The sequence below is a fragment of the Aotus nancymaae genome, unplaced genomic scaffold, assembly GCF_030222135.1.
Source record: "Aotus nancymaae isolate 86718 unplaced genomic scaffold, 86718_ANA_hifiasm-v0.15.2.pri h1tg000012l, whole genome shotgun sequence".
NCBI classification, from domain to species: domain Eukaryota; kingdom Metazoa; phylum Chordata; class Mammalia; order Primates; family Aotidae; genus Aotus; species Aotus nancymaae.
In genome coordinates, this window is record NW_026988423.1 from 12,891,118 (window position 1) to 12,910,733 (window position 19,616).

The 19,616-nt window shown below is 39.4% G+C and overlaps 1 protein-coding gene across 1 annotated transcript in view; it reads left to right on the forward strand.

Moving 5' to 3' along the window:
• The window catches only part of CUL5 (cullin 5), a 112,467-nt gene that overhangs the window by 82,653 nt on the left and 10,198 nt on the right, over positions 1-19,616 (forward strand). Inside the window, exons 12-17 of the mRNA XM_012474591.3 lie at positions 3,402-3,534; positions 4,365-4,496; positions 9,370-9,493; positions 9,793-9,968; positions 16,709-16,870; positions 19,044-19,162. Of these exons, the coding sequence (XP_012330014.1) occupies positions 3,402-3,534; positions 4,365-4,496; positions 9,370-9,493; positions 9,793-9,968; positions 16,709-16,870; positions 19,044-19,162 (846 nt within the window). The remainder of the gene's footprint in view (positions 1-3,401; positions 3,535-4,364; positions 4,497-9,369; positions 9,494-9,792; positions 9,969-16,708; positions 16,871-19,043; positions 19,163-19,616) is intronic.

The following is a 19,616-nucleotide window of genomic DNA, read 5'->3' on the forward strand; positions in this document are numbered from 1 at the left end:
GAATGTACTTAATGCCACTGAATTTTACAGTTAAAAATGATTAAAATGATAAATCTGTTTTACTCTCAATAAAAGATACATGTTAAAAAAGGGAATGAACAACTGATACATGCTATGACACATGGATGAATCTTGAAAACTTGATGCTAAGTAAAAGAAGCGGGTCACAAAATACTACTTATTGTATAACATTTATCTGAGATATCCAGAATCAGCACATCCATAGAGTAGACTAGTTGTTGTCCAGGCCTTCGAGGTGAGAGAAGATTAGCTAGAGAATGGGATTTGAATGCTAGCAGTTATGGCGTTTCTTTTTGGGGTAATGAAGATGTTCTAAAATTTTGTTACGGTGATAATTACACAACCCTGTGAATATACTTTAAAAGCACTGAATTGTATATTTTGAGTGAATTGTATGCTTTGCGTATTATATCTCAGTAATTATTAATAAGCTTAGATAATAGATAGCAATGAAGAAACAATACATACTAATGGACAAATAGATGGAAATTGTTATCTGAGGAAAGAAAGTGTCTAAAACCATGTATAATTGGAATCATAGAGCATAGAAAAGAGGATATTAACCAATATTTGAAATAGTATTGACCAAAATTGATCAAAGATTTAAGGGTGTCTGTGAATCCCAAGTGGGATAAATACAAATTAAACCATTCCTAGGTACATCATAGTAAACAGCTTAAAGCTGACAACAATAATAAAACTTTTAAAACAGCCACAGGGGGAAAAAATAACACACTACCTTCAAAGAAACAGTATAAGACAAATAGCTGGCTTGTAATCCCAGCTACTTGGGAGGCTGAGGAGTGAGGATTGCTTGAGCCCAGGAGTTCAAGGCCAGCCTGAGCAATGTAGCAAGATGTCCATGTCAAAACAAAAATAAAAACTGATGGCTGTCCTCTCAACAGGTTGAATGAAGGCAGGAAGGTAGATCGCTTGGATTCTTACAGTAGCTCACACCTGAACCAGGCATTGCAAGGAGAGATGGATGGATTCTCATTAAGTTAGTGGAGTATGGCTACCTAAGGGAATACAGAAAGATTGCCCTAGAGTATGCCAGTGTGGATACTTTGAAGAAAATCCATTTCTAAATTTTCAACTTCACATTCACTCTTTTCTAAAATTGCGCCCTGTGATGGAAGTATCATTGCAGTTTTTCCTTTCTACTTCTTTCACAATTACCCATTTCCACTTTGGAAAGAAAGGCCTATCTTTCCTTATTCTTCCTGTGGTGCTTTGCCTCAGAATGTAACAACCTTCAGATTGCCTAAGACAGGAATATTTTGAAATACTGGTATTGATGTATGTAAAATTAATTTCTAATGAATTAGGTATCAGATCCTAGTCAGATAGTTTCTACTTCTTTACTTTCAGCACAGTTGATGTTAGCTATTATTTTTGTTGTTTTTTTATTTTATTTTTTCCATTCCTCACCTCACTGATGTTAGCCATTATTTAAATATGCATCATTAAAAATAATTTTTAATATTAGATTAGTGTGGATTTTTTTGTTTTGCAAATGGCTCAGGAGGTGCTCAAATAATTGAATGACATCATAAGCAAAACTTACTCTAGTCCCATCTACTTATTTATGTGAGTAAGATTTCTCAGGGCAAAGACAAATTTATAAAAATAAATAGAATCTATGCTGATTCCTGGATTTATAATTGGGAAGAAAAAAGTTTCATCTGCCCCGCTAAGAGTTGATACATATAGTCAACTTTTACATATGCATATTTTTTGTGTATATGTATGCACAGTATAACTGTTGTTTAGATGATTTGTGTACTTACAATTTGTGTAGCTCAATCCTTGGAAAACAATACTTGACTTTTATAAGCACAAGAAATTTCAAAATCTTGATTTATTTATGTATATTTTTAGAGAAGTAGGATAAAAAATAAGACTTTCAAGCATAAAAATACAATATACTGCTGGATGCAGTGGCATGCATCTATAGTCCCAGCTGCTTGGGAGGAGTTCAGCCTGGACAACTTAGTGAGACCTTGTCTCAGTTTTTTTTAATTTTTTGTGTGTGTTTGTGTCTCAGTTATTTTTTTAAAAACAACAATATGCTGTGTTTAAATTTGTATCAAGAGCCAGGCGCAGTGACTCACATGTGTAATCCCTGCACGTTTTTGGGAGGCCGAGGCAGGTGGATTACCTGAGGTCAGAAGTTTGAGACCAGCCTGGCCAACATGACGAAACCCTATCTCCACTAAAAATATAAAAATTAGCCAGGCATGGTGGCAGGTAACTGTAATCCCAGCTACTCGGGAGGCTGAGGCAGGAGATTTGCTTGAACCTGAGAGGTGGAGGTTACAATGAGCCAAGATTGCATCATGCACTGCAGACTCGGGGGCAAGAGCAAAACTCCATCTCAAAAAAAAAAAATTGTATTAGGAAAGTGAAATGGAGATACAGATTCTTCATTGCTTAGGAAGAATTCATTTACAGTTTTTATTTTTAATGAATAATGGTAGATATATCATCATTGTGGAATGTGGGTTATATTAGATACATTTCAAAGAGTGAAATAACAGTTTTAACATGTTAATAATAAAAAGTTTTAGCCGGGCACAGTGGTTCACGCCTGTAATCCTAGCACTTTGGGAGGCCGAGGTGGGTGGATCACCTAAGGTCAAGAGTTCAAGACCAGCCTGGCCATCATGGTGAAACCCCATCTTTAAAAAAAAAAAAAAGTTTTAAATGTTAACATAAATATCCAATAAAGTTTTTCAAAAGCATTTTAACAGATCTCTCAACAAAATATTTTAAATATCATTGCCAAGGTCAGCACTAGGGTGAGGCAAGAAGGCACTTAGAGTGCAAAAAAAAAAAAAATTTTTTTTTGAGGCAGAATCTTGCTCTGTTGCCCAGGCTGGAGTACAGTGGCTCTATCTCGGCTCACTGCAACCTCCGCCTCCTGGGTTCAAGCTATTCTCCTGCCTTAGCCTCCCAAGTAGCTGGGATTACAGGTGCGTGCCACCATGCCCAGCTAAGTTGTTGTATTTTTAATAGAGATGAGGTTTCACTGTATTAGCCAGAATGGTCTTGATCTCCCGACCTCGTGATCTGCCCGTCTCAGCCTCCCAAAGTGCTGGGATTACAGGCATGAGCCACTGCGCTGGCCTAGAGTGTAAAACTGAAGGAGGTTCTTACTCTCAGGGTTCTGCAAGTGCCATGTCAGCACTTAGGAGAACCTAACAGTGAGTGCCTCCCTAAATTAGTCACCCTAGATATTTTGCTTGCTCATCCTAGTTCCAAACCTGGTCATTAGATTACTTAACATAAGAAATTTGCTTGTGAATAATTGGATTTAGAAAAAAATATTTGCAAACATCAATCATTTTTCCATCAACTGCTTTTAATTTGTTTTTTAGGGTGGGATTAAAAACTCAGCCTGAGTCAAAATGCCCTGAGCTGCTTGCCAATTACTGTGACATGTTGCTAAGAAAAACACCATTAAGCAAAAAACTAACCTCTGAAGAGATTGAAGCAAAGCTTAAAGAAGTGGTACATGAATTTTTTTAAATTTCTACTTTTAAAATTACCTTACTTTGAATTTGTGTTTTGCTTACAGGACTTTCTTTAATAGTACCATCTTTAAAATGTGTATCTGTAAAGAATTAATGTTATGAAGTTTTATAGTGCAAGACCTCTAACGGGGGGTATTTTTTCTTCTGAAAATTTTTATTCATAGCTTCTTGAAGGAAATACCATTTAATTCCTCTCCTTTCATGATTATTTTTAGGAATTAAATTGTAGCTACTAATACAGGACTTATCATTCCAACAAATTTGGAATGATAGTTGAAAGATTGGGAGTTTTTTACTCCTTCCTTTTTTGTGAGAGTCCAAGATAGATAGCTAAGGATGAGTGAGAGTAGACTAAGTAGTTGCTTTCATTTTTGTCACCCAGTTAGTGTAATGATGTAAGCCCAGGAATACAGACAAGAAAAAAAATAAGAAGATATTGGGCAAGTGTAGACAAAAAGGCCCAGAGAGATGATTAGTGGCAGAAAAAAAAGTGGAAAAGATAAGTAGAAGAGAAACTTGGGTGAAGAAAACCACTGATTTTTTTATGTAAAGTATATCATTGCGATTTACGTAAAATCTAAAAAACTAATATTTGGAGTGACTAAAAATTTATTTGATTATGGTCTCAATTTTGCTAACTTTTAAAGCAGTATATTAGGACTGGGTATTTCTCACAGATAATTTATTAGGTCTTTATATGTATATAAAAATTTCTGACTTTTGACAATTGGTGGATATAGAAGGGTCTAAATTCGAGAGATTGCTAAGAGTATATAAGAATTGAAAGTAACTTTGTTTTTCATACAGCTCTTGGTACTTAAGTATGTACAGAACAAAGATGTTTTTATGAGGTATCATAAAGCTCATTTGACACGACGTCTTATATTAGACATCTCTGCCGATAGCGAAATTGAAGAAAACATGGTAGAGTGGCTAAGAGTAAGTAAATTTTAAAAAATATTTGGTTTTCTAATACAGTACATCATTTATATATGTGCTTGAGTAATACATTTTGGCAATATTGTTAATGTCAAAGAAGTAGGAAACATTTTCTAAGAATATAGTGTCATTTAGGCCAGTGTGGTGGCTCATGCCTGTAATCCCAACACTTTGGGAGGCTGAGGCAGGTGGATCACCTGCGGTCAGGAGTTCAAGACCAGCCTGGCCAACATGGCGAAACCCCGTCTCTACTAAAAATACAAAAATTACCTGGGCGTGCTAGTGCGCGCCTATAATCCCAGCTGCCTAGGAGGCTGAGGCAGGAGAATCACTTGAACCCAGGAGGTGGAGGTTGCAGTGAGCTGAGATCACGCCGTTGTACTCCACCCGGGGTGACAGGGAGACTCCATTTCAAAAATAAAGAATATAGCAACAATTATATAAAATAAAGTGATATCTAATAAAGTAATTTTCTTAATACCTTTTAGTAAAGCGTCTTTGTTCTTGAGTTGTTTCTACTATTTCTCATTTGTACCTCAACTCTCATTTAAACTGACCTTATTAATAAGTAGACTACAGGACAAATTATTTTTAAGGTATTTTTAATACTGAATGCTTAACTTCAGAGATGTTTATCAATTAATAATAACATTAAATACTTCTGTATAGCGCAAAGAATATTTAAATGATGGCCTAATTAGGGTAATCAATGCTGATTATAACTAAATTCCCATATAAAATATTTGAGTTTATTTTTTTGTTTTAACTATTAAAGTAAATGTCTTTCATTTCTGTGTATGTATATATCTCTGTCTCCGTGGAGAGAGAGAGAGTGCGAGTGCGCACACAGGAGAGAGAGCTACGGATTTTTTAACTTACAGATAGCCTTCAAATGGCAATGTAGGATAGTAAAAATTACTGCGCTAACAAACTGCATAGTAGAAAAAAGAATTATTCTGTGACTTTTAAAAACTATTGTCAAAAGACTCAGAACTCTTACTGTCACTTATAAATATATAGGAAAAAGGGAAAAACAGCAAAACTAATATATATTTACTACGAGAAACCTTTAGAATTAAATTATTTCTTTTTTGTTTGGAGACAGTCTTGCTGTGTTGCCTAGGCTGGATTGCAGTGGTACGATCTTGACTCAATGAAACCTTCGTCTCCTGGATTCAAGCAATTTTCCTGCCTCAGCCTCCTAAGTAGCTGAAACTACAGGCTTGTGACATGATGCCTGGATAATTTTTGTGTTTTTAGTAGAGACAGGGTTTTGCTTCTTGGCCAGGCTGATCTTGAACACCTGGTTACGAGTGATCCGCCTGCCTTGGCCTCCCAAAGTGCTGAGATTACAGGCATGAGCCACCATGCACGGCCTACTTTATTTCTTTGTTAAAAAAAATATCAAGACCCAACAGTAAAATGAGAAATAAGGCCAGGCATAGTGGGTCACACCTGTAATCCCAGCACTTGGGGAGGCTGAGGTAGGCAGATGGCTTGTGCTCAGAATTTGAGATGACCCTGAACAACATAGTGAAACCCCATCTCTTTAAAAAAATACAAAAATAATAGCTGGGTATGGTGGTATATACCTGTGGTCCCAGCTGCTTGGGAGACTGAGGTGGGAGGATCACCTGAGCCTGTGCAGTGGAGATTGCAATGAGCAGAGATCATACCTGCCTGGGCAACAGAGTCGGATTCTGACACACAGACACACACACACACACACACACACACACACACGGCAAATCATTAAAAATTGGCAAAGGATTCGAATTGACAGCTCTTCACAGAAGATACACAAATGGCCAATAAGTGCACACAAAGATACTCAACATCATTAGTCATTAATGAAATGGAAGGAGAGGCTCAACATGGTAGCTCTCGCTTACAATCCCAAATACTTTGGAAGGCTGGGGTGGGAGGACTGCTTGAAGCCAGGAGTTAGAAACCACTCTGGGCAACATAGCAGTACCCCATCTCTACAAAATACAAAAATTAGTCAGGCACGGCGATGTATACCTGTAGTTCCAGATACTCGGGAGGCTGAGATGGGAGGATTGCTTGAGCCCAGAAGTTCAAGGTTGCAGTGATCTGAGGTCATGCCACTCACTGCACTGCAGCCTGGGCACCAGAGTGAGACCCTTTCTCAAAAACAAACCAAAAAAAAAAAAAATCACTTTGGAGGCCAAGGCGGGCGGATCACCTGAGGTCGGGAGTTCAAGACCAGCCTGACCAACATGGTGAAACCCCGTCTTAAAAAAAAAAATCACATGGATATACTACTTTATTCCCACTAGGGTAGCTAAAATAAAGACAGACAGTAACAAATGTTAGTAAGGAAGAGGAGAAATTGGAACCTTCTTAAGTTTCCAAAAGGGATGTAAGATGGTGCAGCCACTTTGGAAAACTGTTGGGCAGTTTTTTAAATGTTAAACGTAGAGTTGACTCAGCAATTTCACTCTTAGGTAATTCATTTGAAGAGAAAAGAAAGCATATGTTTCATGTAAAAACTTGTAAAGAAATGTTCATGGCATTACTACTATTAATAGTCAAAAAGTGGGCTGGGCAAGGTGGCTCACACCTGTAATCCCAGCACTTCAGGAGGTGGAGGCTGGCGGATCACAAGGTTAAGAGTTTGAGACCAGCCCGGCCAATATGGAGAAACCCGGTCTCTGCTAAAAATACAAAAATTAGCTGGGTGTAGCGGCACGCACCTGTAGTCCTAGCTAGTCGGGAGGCTGAGGCAGAAGAATCACTTGAACATGGGAGGCAGAGATTGTAGTGAGCTGAGATCGCGCCACTGCATTCTAGCCTGGGTGACAGAGCAAGACTCCGTCCTCCTCAAAAAAAAGAAGTTAAAAAGTGGAAACAAACCAAAATGTCAGTGAACTAATGAATAAACAAAATGTGATTAATCCATACAATGGAATATTTTTTGCAATAAAAAGAAATGAAGTACTAATACCTGCTACAGTATTAGATGAACTTTGAAAACATAATGCTAAGTGAAAGAAGCCAATCTCAAAAGACAATATCATATCATTCTACTAATATGAAATGTCTGGAATAGGCAAACCCACAGAGACAGCAAGTAAATTAGTGACTTCCAGGAGTTGGGGCTGGGAGGGGAAATGAGGAGTGACTGCAAATAGTATGGGATTTCTTTTTGGAGTGATGAAAATGTTCTAAAATTATATAATGGTGACGATTGCACAGCTCTGTGAATATGCTAAACTTCACTAAATTGTATATTTTATTTTTATTTATTTATTTATTTTTTGAGACAGAGTTTCACTCTGTTGCCCAGCCTGGAGTACAGTCATGCGATCTGGGCTCACTGCAACCCCCGCCTCCCGGGTCCAGGTGATTCTCCTGCCTCAGCCTCCTGAGTATCTGGAATTACAGACACGTGCCACTACACCCAGCTAATTTTTGTATTTTTAGTAGAGAATGGAGTTTTACTATGTTGGCCAGGCTGGTCTCGAACTCCTGACCTCAGGTGATCCACCCGCCTTGGCCTCCCAAATTGCTGGGATTACAGGCGTGAGCCACCACACTTGGCCAAATTGTATACTTTGAAAGGGTGAATTTTATGGTAGATAAATTATCTGTGTCAGAAAAGCTGTTGATGAAGAGTAGTTTAAATAGTTCTTGCCTTCTTATGTAACTTTGGCAGAGTAAGCATCTTTTCTTTGCCTTGGAGAGCTGTCACACCCCTGTAATTTTGATCAGCTTCTAGCATTTTATCTATTGGGCTTTCAGTGTCATGAAATACTGCGAATTCCTTTATAGCATTTTTGCCAGTATCACTTCCTCTAGGGTATCTTATCTTTTTTGTCACTTACCATTTTTCTCTTTTATGTTGATAATTTGCCTTCACTAAGTTCCTCAACACTGGCATTATCAACCTGACAGTCACAGTCAGCTTTCTTCTATAACTCCATTTATGTTCTATTTTATTTTCATTTCCAGCATTACCACTTTTCATTTCCTCAGTGTACTTATATTATCTTTGTGTGCCATTACCTTTTTTGATTATTCTTTTTTGTAAGTTGCCATGTGGGTTAATTACTGGAAGATAAAGTACAATGAAAACTACACACTTTGCTGTCTGTGGTTGAACTGAGTAAACAAATGACTAATAGATTGTGTTTATGTTTTTTTAAAATTTATTTTATTTTTTATTTTTTTTTAAGAGACAGTATCTTCTTCTTTTGCCCAGAGTGGAATGCAGTGACACTAATCAGAGCTCAGACTCCTGGGCTCAAGTGATCCACCCACCTCAGCCCTCCGAATAGCTGGGACTACAGGCAGTATGCCACCACATTCCTTTAACTTTTAAAATTTTTTTGCAGTGATGGAGTCTCACTATGTTGCTCAGGTTAGTCTCAAAATCCTGGCTTCAAGTGATTCTCCTGCCTAACCCTCCCAAAGTTGCTGGGATTACAAGTGTGAACTACCATACTAGGCCAATTAATAGTTTTTCAAAGCAATATTGTGATTTGTCACTGTTATTTTTGTCATGATTTGTGGATCGAGGAGCTAGAAATAAAGTTTTTACTTCATGTAGTTTCATTATTACATAGTGTCAACTGAAGGTTGAGCTTTGTTCTTGAGGAATTGGTATTATTTAACTGTACTGTGGTAACTGAAATTCGTACATACAAGAATTGTGCAAAGCAGGGACCCCTTGCAATATCCTGTTTTGTTTCTAAGAAGCAAATTTCATAGGTATTAGATGATAAACATTCTAATAAAAGAGAAAAATTTTGTATTAAAACATCTAAGACTTAGTTTTTACATTAATTTTTTTTCTCAGGAGTATATCAGATTATGTATTTATTACCTCTTCTGTCTTTGGATTTTATAGGAAGTTGGTATGCCAGCAGATTATGTAAACAAGCTTGCTAGAATGTTTCAGGACATAAAAGTATCTGAAGATTTGAACCAAGCTTTTAAGGAAATGCACAAAAATAATAAATTGGCATTACCAGGTATTATTTTATAATTACATATATATATTTTTTAACTTAAAAAAAATCTTTGTTTTCTGATAAATTAAAAATAAACCTCAGCAGTAATAGATCAAAAGATGTTATGAAGTCCATTTCCTTGGAGACAGCTATCAAAGCAGTGGGTTGATTTACAAATCTTTATTTCACAACAAAAGGACACTTTAAACAAAAGTTTTATAGTCTTAATGATTTTTCAACAAAAGTTACCCTTTATTTATTTTGAATTTTATCCATTGTTAATGTAAATTTCTTCATATTCATGATATTCTTGTCTATAGCTGATTCAGTTAATATAAAAATTCTGAATGCTGGTGCCTGGTCAAGAAGTTCTGAGAAAGTCTTTGTCTCACTTCCTACTGAACTGGAGGACTTGATACCGGAAGTAGAAGAATTCTACAAAAAAAATCATAGTGGTAGAAAATTACATTGGCATCATCTCATGTCAAATGGCATTGTAAGTAGATAGTATGTTTGTTACTTCAGCTTTCCGTTTGGATGAAAGTAGCAGGCCTCCACAGAAGAATTACTTAAACAAAATACAATTTTGCCTTGATAATGTGAAAGTTTGAGCAGAAATAGTTAATTTTTTTCATGAAGTTGTTAGGAACATAAGCTTCTGGTTACATCATCATGGGTAAGATACTGCCCTTGTCTACAGAATTCAACATGATCCCAACTGTCTCAGTCTTCCTGCCAACAGAAAGGGAAAGGTGAGGGTAGCTTATACCTTTCTTTTTTTTTTTTTTTTTTAAATTGCATTTTAGGTTTTGGGGTACATGTGAAAAACATGCAAGGTTGTTGCATAGGTGCATACGTGGCAGTATGATTTGCTGCCTCCCCTTCACCTATATCTGGCATTTCTCCCCATGCTATCCCTCCCCAACTCCCCACCCCCCCGCTGTCCCCCCCACTCCCCCCAACAGACCCCCGTGTATAGTGCTCCCCTCCCTGTGTCCATGTGTTCTCCTTGTTCAACACCCGCCTATGAGTGAGAACATGTGGTGTTTGGTTTTGTGTTCTTGTGTCAGTTTGCTGAGAATGATGTTTTCCAGGTTCATCCATGTCCCTACGAAGGATGTGAACTCCTCGTTTTTAATGGCTGCATAATATTCCATGGTGTATATGTGCCACATTTTTCCTGTCCAGTCTATCATCGATGGGCATTTGGGCTGGTTCCAGGTCTTTGCTATTGTAAACTGTGCTGCAATGAACATTCGTGTGCATGTGTCCTTATAGTAGAACGATTTATAATCCTTTGGATATATGCCCAGTAATGAGATTGCTGGGTCAAATGGAATTTCTATTTCTAGGTCCTTGAGGAATCACCACACTGTTTTCCACAGTGGTTGAACTAATTTACACTCCCACCAACAGTGTAAAAGTGTTCCTATTTCTCCACATCCTCTCCAGCATCTGTTTTCTCCAGATTTTTTAATGATCGCCATTCTAACTGGCGTGAGATGGTATCTCAATGTAGTTTTGATTTGCATTTCTCTAATGGCCAGTGATGATGAGCATTTTTTCATATGTTTGTTGGCCTCATGTATGTCTTCTTTTGTAAAGTATCTGTTCATATCCTTTGCCCATTTTTGAATGGGCTTGTTTGTTTTTTTCTTGTAAATCTTTTTTAGCTCATTGTAAATTCTGGATATCAGCCCTTTGTCAGACGGGTAGGCTGCAAAAATTTTTTCCCATTCTGTTGGTTGCTGATTCACTCTATTGACTGTTTCTTTTGCCGTGCAGAAGCTGTGGAGTTTGATTAGGTCCCATTTGTCTATTTTGGCTTTTGTTGCCAATGCTTTTGGTGTTTTGGTCATAAAGTCCTTGCCTACGCCTATGTCCTGAATGGTTTTGCCTAGGTTTCCTTCTAGTGTTTTTATGGTGTTACGTCTTATGTTTAAGTCTTTAATCCATCTGGAGTCAATTTTAGTGTAAGGTGTCAGGAAGGGGTCGAGTTTCTGCTTTCTGCATATGGCTAGTCAGTTTTCCCAACACCACTTATTGAACAGGGAATCCTTTCCCCATTGCTTGTTTTTATCAGGTTTGTCAAAGATCGGGTGGTTGTAGATATGTTGTGTCGCCTCCGACACCTCTGTTCTGTTCCATTGGTCTATATCTCTGTTTTGGTACCAGTACCATGCTGTTTTGATTACTGTAGCCTTGTAGTAGAGTTTGATGTCCGGTAGTGTGATGCCTCCCGCTTTGTTCATTTTGCTTAGAATTGACTTGGCTATGCGGGCTCTCTTTTGGTTCCATATGAAGTTTAAGATGGTTTTTTCCAGTTCTGTGAGGAAGGTCATTGGTAACTTGATGGGGATAGCGTTGAATCTGTAAATTACTTTGGGCAGTATGGCCATTTTCACGATATTAATTCTTCCTAACCATGAACATGGAATGTTTCTCCATCTGTTTGTGTCCTCTCTTATTTCGTTGAGCAGTGATTTGTAGTTCTCCTTGAAGAGGTCCTTTACGTTCCTTGTTAGTTGTATTCCTAGGTATTTTATTCTCTTTGTAGCAATTGTGAATGGCAGTTCGTTCTTGATTTGGCTCTCTTTAAGTCTGTTATTGGTGTATAGGAATGCTTGTGATTTTTGCACATTGATTTTGTATCCTGAGACTTTGCTGAAGTTGCTTATCAGTTTCAGGAGATTTTGGGCTGAGGTGATAGGGTCTTCTAGATATACAATCATGTCATCTGCAAATAGAGACAATTTGACTTCCTCCTTTCCTAGTCGAATACCCTTTATTTCTTTTTCTTGCCTGATTGCTCTGGCTAGAACTTCCAGTACTATATTGAATAGGAGTGGTGAGAGAGGGCATCCTTGTCTAGTGCCAGATTTCAAAGGGAATGCTTCCAGTTTTTGCCCATTCAGTATGATATTGGCTGTCGGTTTGTCATAAATAGCTTTTATTATTTTGAGATACGTTCCGTCGATACCTAGTTTATTGAGAGTTTTTAGCATAAAGGGCTGTTGAATTTTGTCGAAGGCCTTCTCTGCATCAATTGAGATAATCATGTGGTTTTTGTTTTTAGTTCTGTTTATGTGGTGAATTACATTTATAGACTTGCGTATATTGAACCAGCCTTGCATCCCCGGGATGAATCCTACTTGATCATGGTGGATAAGCTTTTTGATGTGCTGTTGTAATCAGCTTGCCAGTATTTTATTGAAGATTTTTGCATCTATGTTCATCATGGATATTGGCCTGTAGTTTTCTTTTCTTGTTGAGTCTCTGCCGGGTTTTGGTATCAGGGTGATGTTGGTCTCATAAAATGATTTGGAAGGATTCCCTCTTTTTGGATTATTTGGAATAGTTTCAGTAGGAATGGTACCAGTTCCTCTTTGTATGTCTGGTAGAATTCGACTGTGAAACCTTCTGGGCCTGGGCTTTTTTTGGGTGGTAGGCTCTTAATTGCTGCCTCGACTTCAGACCTTGTTATTGGTCTATTCAGGGTTTCGACTTCTTCCTGGTTTAGGCATGGGAGGAGGCTACTGTCCAGGAATTTATCCATTTCTTCCAGGTTTTCTAATTTATGTGCATAGAGTTGTTTGTAATAATCTCTGATGATGGTTTGAATTTCTGTGGCATCTGTGGTGATATCCCCTTTATGATTTTTTATTGCATCTATTTGGTTATTCTCTCTTTTCTTTTTTATTAGTCTGGCTAGTGGTCTGTCTATTTTGTTGATCTTTTCAAAAAACCAGCTCCTGGATTTATTGATTTTTTGTAGGGTTTTTCGTGTCTCTATCTCCTTCAATTCTGCTTTGATCTTAGTTATTTCTTGTCTTCTGCTAGGTTTTGAGTTTTTTTGATCTTGCTCCTCTAGCTCTTTCAATTTTGACGATAGGGTGTCAATTTTAGTTCTCTCCTTTCTTCTCTTGTGGGCACTTATTGCTATATATTTTCCTCTAGAGACTGCTTTAAATGTGTCCCAGAGATTCTGGTATGTGGTGTCTTCGTTCTCGTTGGTTTCGAAGAACATCTTTATTTCTGCCTTCATTTCAGTGTTTATCCAGTCAACATTCAGGAGAAAGTTGTTCAATTTCCATGAGGCTGTGCGGTTCTGGGTTGGCTTCTGAATTCTGAGTTCTAACTTGATTGCACTGTGGTCTGAGAGACTGTTTGTTATGGTTTCCGATCTTTTGCATTTGCTGAGGAGTGATTTACTTCCAATTATGTGGTCAATTTTAGAGTAGGTGTGATGTGGTGCTGAGAAGAATGTATATTCTGTGGATTTGGGGTGGAGAGTTCTGTAAATGTCTATTAGGTTTGCTTGGTCCAGGTCTGAGTTCAAGTCCTGGATATCCTTATTAATTTTCTGTCTCGTTGATCTGTCTAATATTGACAATGGTGTGTTGAAGTCTCCCACTATTAATGTGTGGGAGTCTAAGTCTCTTTGCAAGTCTTTAAGAACTTGCCTTATGTATCTGGGTGCTCCTGTATTAGGTGCATGTATATTTAGGATCGTTAGCTCTTCTTGTTGCATTGATCCTTTTACCATTATGTAGCGTCCTTCTTTGTCTCTTTTGATCTTTGTTGCTTTAAAGTCTATTTTATCAGAGATGAGAATTGCAACTCCTGCTTTTTTTTTGCTCTCCATTTGCTTGGTAAATATTCCTCCATCCCTTTATTTTGAGCCTTTGTGTATCCTTGCATGTGAGGTGGGTTTCCTGGATACAGCACACTGATGGGTTTTGGCTTTTTATCCAGTTTGCCAGTCTGTGTCTTTTGATTGGGGCATTTAGTCCATTTACATTTAGGGTTAATATTGTTATGTGTGAGTTTGATCCTGTCATTTTGATGCTAGCTGGCTGTTTTGCCCATTGGTTGATGCAGATTCTTCATTGTGTTGCTGCTCTTTACCATTGCGTGCATTTTTGGAGTGGCTGGTGCTGGTTGTTTTTTTCTATGTGTAGTGTCTCCTTCAGGAGCTCTTGTAAAGCTGGTCTGGTGGTGATGAAATCTGTGAGTACTTGCTTGTCACAAAGGATTTTATTTTTCCTTCACTTATGAAGCTTAGTTTGGCTGGATATGAAATTCTGGGTTGAAAGTTCTTTTCTTTAAGGATGTTGAATATCGGCCCCCACTCTCTTCTGGCCTGTAGGGTTTCTGCTGAGAGATCTGCTGTGAGTCTGATGGGTTTCCCTTTGTGGGTAACCCAACCTTTCTCTCTGGCTGCCCTTAGTATTTTCTCCTTCATTTCAACCCTGGTGAATCTGATGATTATGTGCCTTGGGGTTGCCCTTCTAGAGGAATATCTTTGTGGTGTTCTCTGTATTTCCTGGACTTGAATATTGGCCTGCCTTGCTAGGTTGGGGAAGTTTTCCTGGATAATATCCTGAAGAGTATTTTCCAACTTGGATGCATTCTCTTCGTCACATTCAGGTACACCTATCAAACCTAGATTAGGTCTTTTCACGTAGTCCCATATTTCTTGTTGACTCTGTTCATTCCTTTTTACCTTGTTTTCTCTAATCTTCCCTTCTCTTTTTATTTCATTGAGTTGATCTTCGACTTCTGATATCCTTTCTTCTGCTTGGTCAATTCTGCTGTTGAAACTTGTGCATGCTTCACGAAGTTCTCGTGTTGTGTTTTTCAGCTCCATCAATTCACTCATATTCCTCTCTAAGTTGTCCATTCTCGTTAGCATTTCATCAAGTCTTTTTTCAAGGTTCTTAGTTTCTTTGCATTGGGTTAGAACATGTTCTATTAGCTCACAGAAGTTTCTTATTATCCATTTTCTGAAAGCTGATTCTGTCATTTCATCACACTCATTCTCCGTCCAGTCTTGTTCCCGTGCTGGTGAGGAATTATGCTGCCTTGTAGGAGGAGAGGTGTTCTGGTTTTGGGTGTTTTCATCCTTTTTGCGCTGGTTTCTTCCCATCTTTGTGGATTTATCCGCCTATTGACTTTGTAGTTGCCGTCTTTCTGATTTTGGTAATTTTAAGTCTGCAGCAGCTGAACTCATAAACCCCCTTTTCTTCCCCCCAGGTGTTCTGGCCCAGGGGGTTAGGGCTTTATGCTTTTCAGCTGTGTTGCTACCATTTTCCCTGCCCACAAGGTGGCAGTCTAGTCACACTCAGGCTGCAGAGGCTTCGCTGAGCTGCTGTGGGCTCCGCCCAGCTTCCGTGTGAGCTTCCCTGCAGTCCTGTTTATATGGGTGTAGTTAGAACTGCTTCCGCTATGCTGGCCCGCCCCTGTAGTGACGGAGTCTCTGTAGTGGCGGGTTGTCTTGGTTACAGCAAATTGCCCCGGGAACTGCAGGGTGTTTCCCGATGGAGGATGCCCCTCCCCCACAGAGCTGGACCGTCCCGGGTTCAGCCGTGTTTCCAGTGGGGCCCTCTTTGCCCAGGAATCTCTTGGTTTGCCTCCTTGCCTCAGCTCCCCTTGCTGGCCCAGAGGGGACACAGTCTCGTTCACTTTGCTCAAGGAGCCGCTACTCCCTGCCCCCGGTGCAGGCCAAGCGGCTGCTCTGGTCCAACCAGCGGCGCTGGGAACCCGTGGAGCTTCTCCGCCTGTGAATCTCCTGGTCTGTGGGCAGTTAAAATCCGCTGCCCTGTGTGCTGCTGCGTCAGCCAAAGCAGCGGCTCTGAGATTCGTGGCGCGTCCTTGCCCAGGGGTCTCCTGGCTTGACTCCCTGCTTCAGCTCCCCTTGCTGGCTCAGAGGGAACTCTGTCTCTCTCACTCTGCATAAGAAGCCACTGCCCCCCACCCCAGGGCGTAGGCTGAGCGGCCACGCCGCTCAAACCAGCGGCACTGGCGACCCGTGGGGCTTCTCCTCCTGTGAATCTCCTGGTCTGTGGGCAGTAAAAATCCGTCTGGAAATGCGGCGTCCACTCACCCTCTGCGCCTTCTCTCGGAGCTGCAATCCCGACTTCCTCCTAAGCGGCCATCTTGGATCTCAAAGTCGCTTATACCTTTCTTTAGGGACAACTTCTAGAAGTTTTCCTCCATCATTTCCATTTGCATCATATTGACCAGTACTCAGTCACATGGCCACATTTTGTTACATGGAAAGAAGAGATGAGCATGTATTGTGGGCAGTCATTAACATATGCTAAAATGTTTATTACGACGAAAGAAAGTAGATTTTGGAAGACAGCAATCTTTTTCATATATAAATTCATGTCATAGATATTAAGAGATAATCATCATGAGATTCTTATTAAAAATATATTTTATCTATTATAGATAACATTTAAGAATGAAGTAGGTCAATATGATTTGGAGGTAACCACGTTTCAGCTCGCTGTGTTGTTTGCATGGAACCAAAGACCCAGAGAGAAAATCAGCTTTGAAAATCTTAAACTTGCAACTGAACTCCCTGATGCTGAACTTAGAAGGACCTTATGGGTTGGTTTATGTTTTTGTTTGTTTTTTAAGATTGTATTCTCTCATGTAGCAGTAAATATATGATTGGCTTGCAATATATTCTTAAATTCATAACCGTCTCAAAATGTCTTATAATCAAGAAAAATAAAGGCCGGGCACGGGGGCTCACGCCTGTAATCTTAGCACTTTGAGAGGCCAAGGCAGGCAGATCACTTGAGGTCAGGAGTCCTAGACCAGGCTAGCCAACCTGGTGAAACCCCGTCTCTACTAAAAATACAAAAATTCGCCCGGCATAGTGGCAGGAGCCTATAATCCCAGCTATGCAGGAGGCTGAGGCAGGAGAATCGCTTGAACCCTGGAGGTGGAGGTTGCAATGAGCCAATTGTGCCACTACACTCCAACCTGGGTAACAGAGTGAGACTCTGTCTCAAAAGAAATGAAAGAAAAATATACTAATGAGATATTTATTGAAAAAATAAATTGAAAATACGCAATTTACCGAGGCAGAGAAAAGTACTTCAAATAAAAGGAGAGGCCAGGAGCAGTGGCTCATGACTGTAATCCTAGCACTTTGGGAGGCCGAGGTGGGAGGGGAGGATTGCATGAACTCAGGAGTTTGAGACTAGCTATGCAAAATAGTGGGATTCCATATCTTAAAAAAAAAAAAGCAAATTAGCCAGCTTGGTGGCTGTATCCCCTGCTACTTGGAAGGCTGAGGTGGAAGGATTGCTTGAGCCCAGGAGGATGCAGTGAGTCACAGTCATGCCACTTCACTCCAGCCTGGGTGACAGTGGCGCAGTCTTGGCTCACTGTAGCCTCCGCCTCCCAGGTTCAAGCAGTTCTGCCTCAGCCTCCTGAGTAGCCGGGATTACAGGCACGCATCACCATGCCCAGCTAATTTTTTTTAGTAGAGATGGGGTTTCACCATGTTGGCCAGAATGGTCTTGATCTCCTGACCTCATGATCTGCCCACCTCAGCCTCCCAAAGTGCTGGGATTACAGGCGTGAGCCACTGTGCCCAGTGAAAAGGAAAAATTTAAAAAGCGAGAAAGATTGAGTTGGTATTTAAGTGTTACCTTTGAGAAATGTGACCACCTACGTACTTTTTTTTTTTTTTTTTTGAGACAGAGTTTTGCTCTTGTTGCTCAGGCTGGAGTGCAATGGCACAGTCTCAGCACACTGCAACCTCTGCCTCCCGGGTTAAAGCAGTTCTCCTGCCTCAGCCTCCCAAGTAGCTGAGATTACAGGCATGTGCCGCCATGCCCAGCTAATTTAGTATTTTTAGTAGAGTCAGGGTTTCACCATGTTATTCAGGCTGATCTCAAACCCCTGACCTCAGATAATCTGCCTGCCTCAGCCTCCCAAAGTGCTGGAATTACAGGCATGAGCCACCGTGCCTCAGATACATAATTACTTTTTATACTGAGAATGTGTTCAAAGATTTTATGATGATCAAAAATCTGAAAGAAAAATTTGGTCTGTTTGAGGGCTTGTAGATTATACTCATTAGCCCCCTGCTCGCAACTACATTTTACCCCTACTCCATAGAAGTTCCACATGTTCTTAAAAGTTCCAAACTTTTTTAATTTTTTTTTTTTTGAGGTGGAGGTTTGCTCTGTTATCCAGGCTGGCATTCAGTGGCTCAGTCTCAGCCCACTACAACCTCCACCTCCTAGATTCAAACTATCCTCCCACCTCAGCCCCTCAAGTAGCTGGGACTACCAGTGTACGCCCCACACCTGGCATATTTTTGTATTTTCAGTAGAGACGGTGTTTCCCCATGTTGCCTCGGCTGGTTTCAAATTCCTGAGCTCAAGTGATCTGCCTGCCTCAGCCTCCCAAAGTGTTGGGATTACGGGTGTGAGCCACTGCTCCTGGCCTGAAGTTCCAAAATTAATTACTACCTGTAGAGGAAGGAGCTGGTATATAACTGCCAGGTGGTGCTTACTATGGTCCTGTGTGACCAGTTTCTTGTCTTACTGTAAAGAGAGCATTTATTGCTTTCTCATAACGAACTCTTTTCACCTCCTCCCTTTCCTCATTATGCATTCAAATATTATATTCATGGAAGTACCAAACATTTTAAGTTTGTGTTTGTAATCTTTTTCTTGCCTATGTTGATTATGTTGGAGAATTGATCTTAGTGTTCCATACTGTTTTTAGATGCTAATTGTTTTCTCTTTATTCTTCATAGTCTTTAGTAGCTTTCCCAAAACTCAAACGGCAAGTTTTATTGTATGAACCTCAAGTCAACTCACCCAAAGACTTTACAGAAGGTACCCTCTTCTCAGTGAACCAGGAGTTCAGTTTAATGTAAGCTTTATGTTGGTTGATCTAAAGCAGAAACACCTTGTTTGAATTTTAGCACTTTGTTTTTTGCAAAATAATTATTTTCCTTACGTTATATTTAAAACATAAACATATACTGTCATCACTCTAAACTTGTATCATTTAGTTGTTTATGGAAAATATCAATCAGATGTTTACTTCTTGACTATATTTTCCATGGATACATTTTTGGTCTTTAACATTATACTATATTATATTGCATTTCATCTTTCAGACTGATACCCTTTTGTGCTCTAAAGCAGCTTTGTTCAGACAAAGCATTTTTGTTGTTGTTAAGATCCAGTTAGGAGATAACACTGAATCATAACCCATATATCTTTAATTAGCTAATCACTTTTATGGCAATATAAAATATTAACTTTGTTTTTATAGAGAGTGTAATCACTCATTAACAGGTTAGTTATGTTTAAGGAAAATA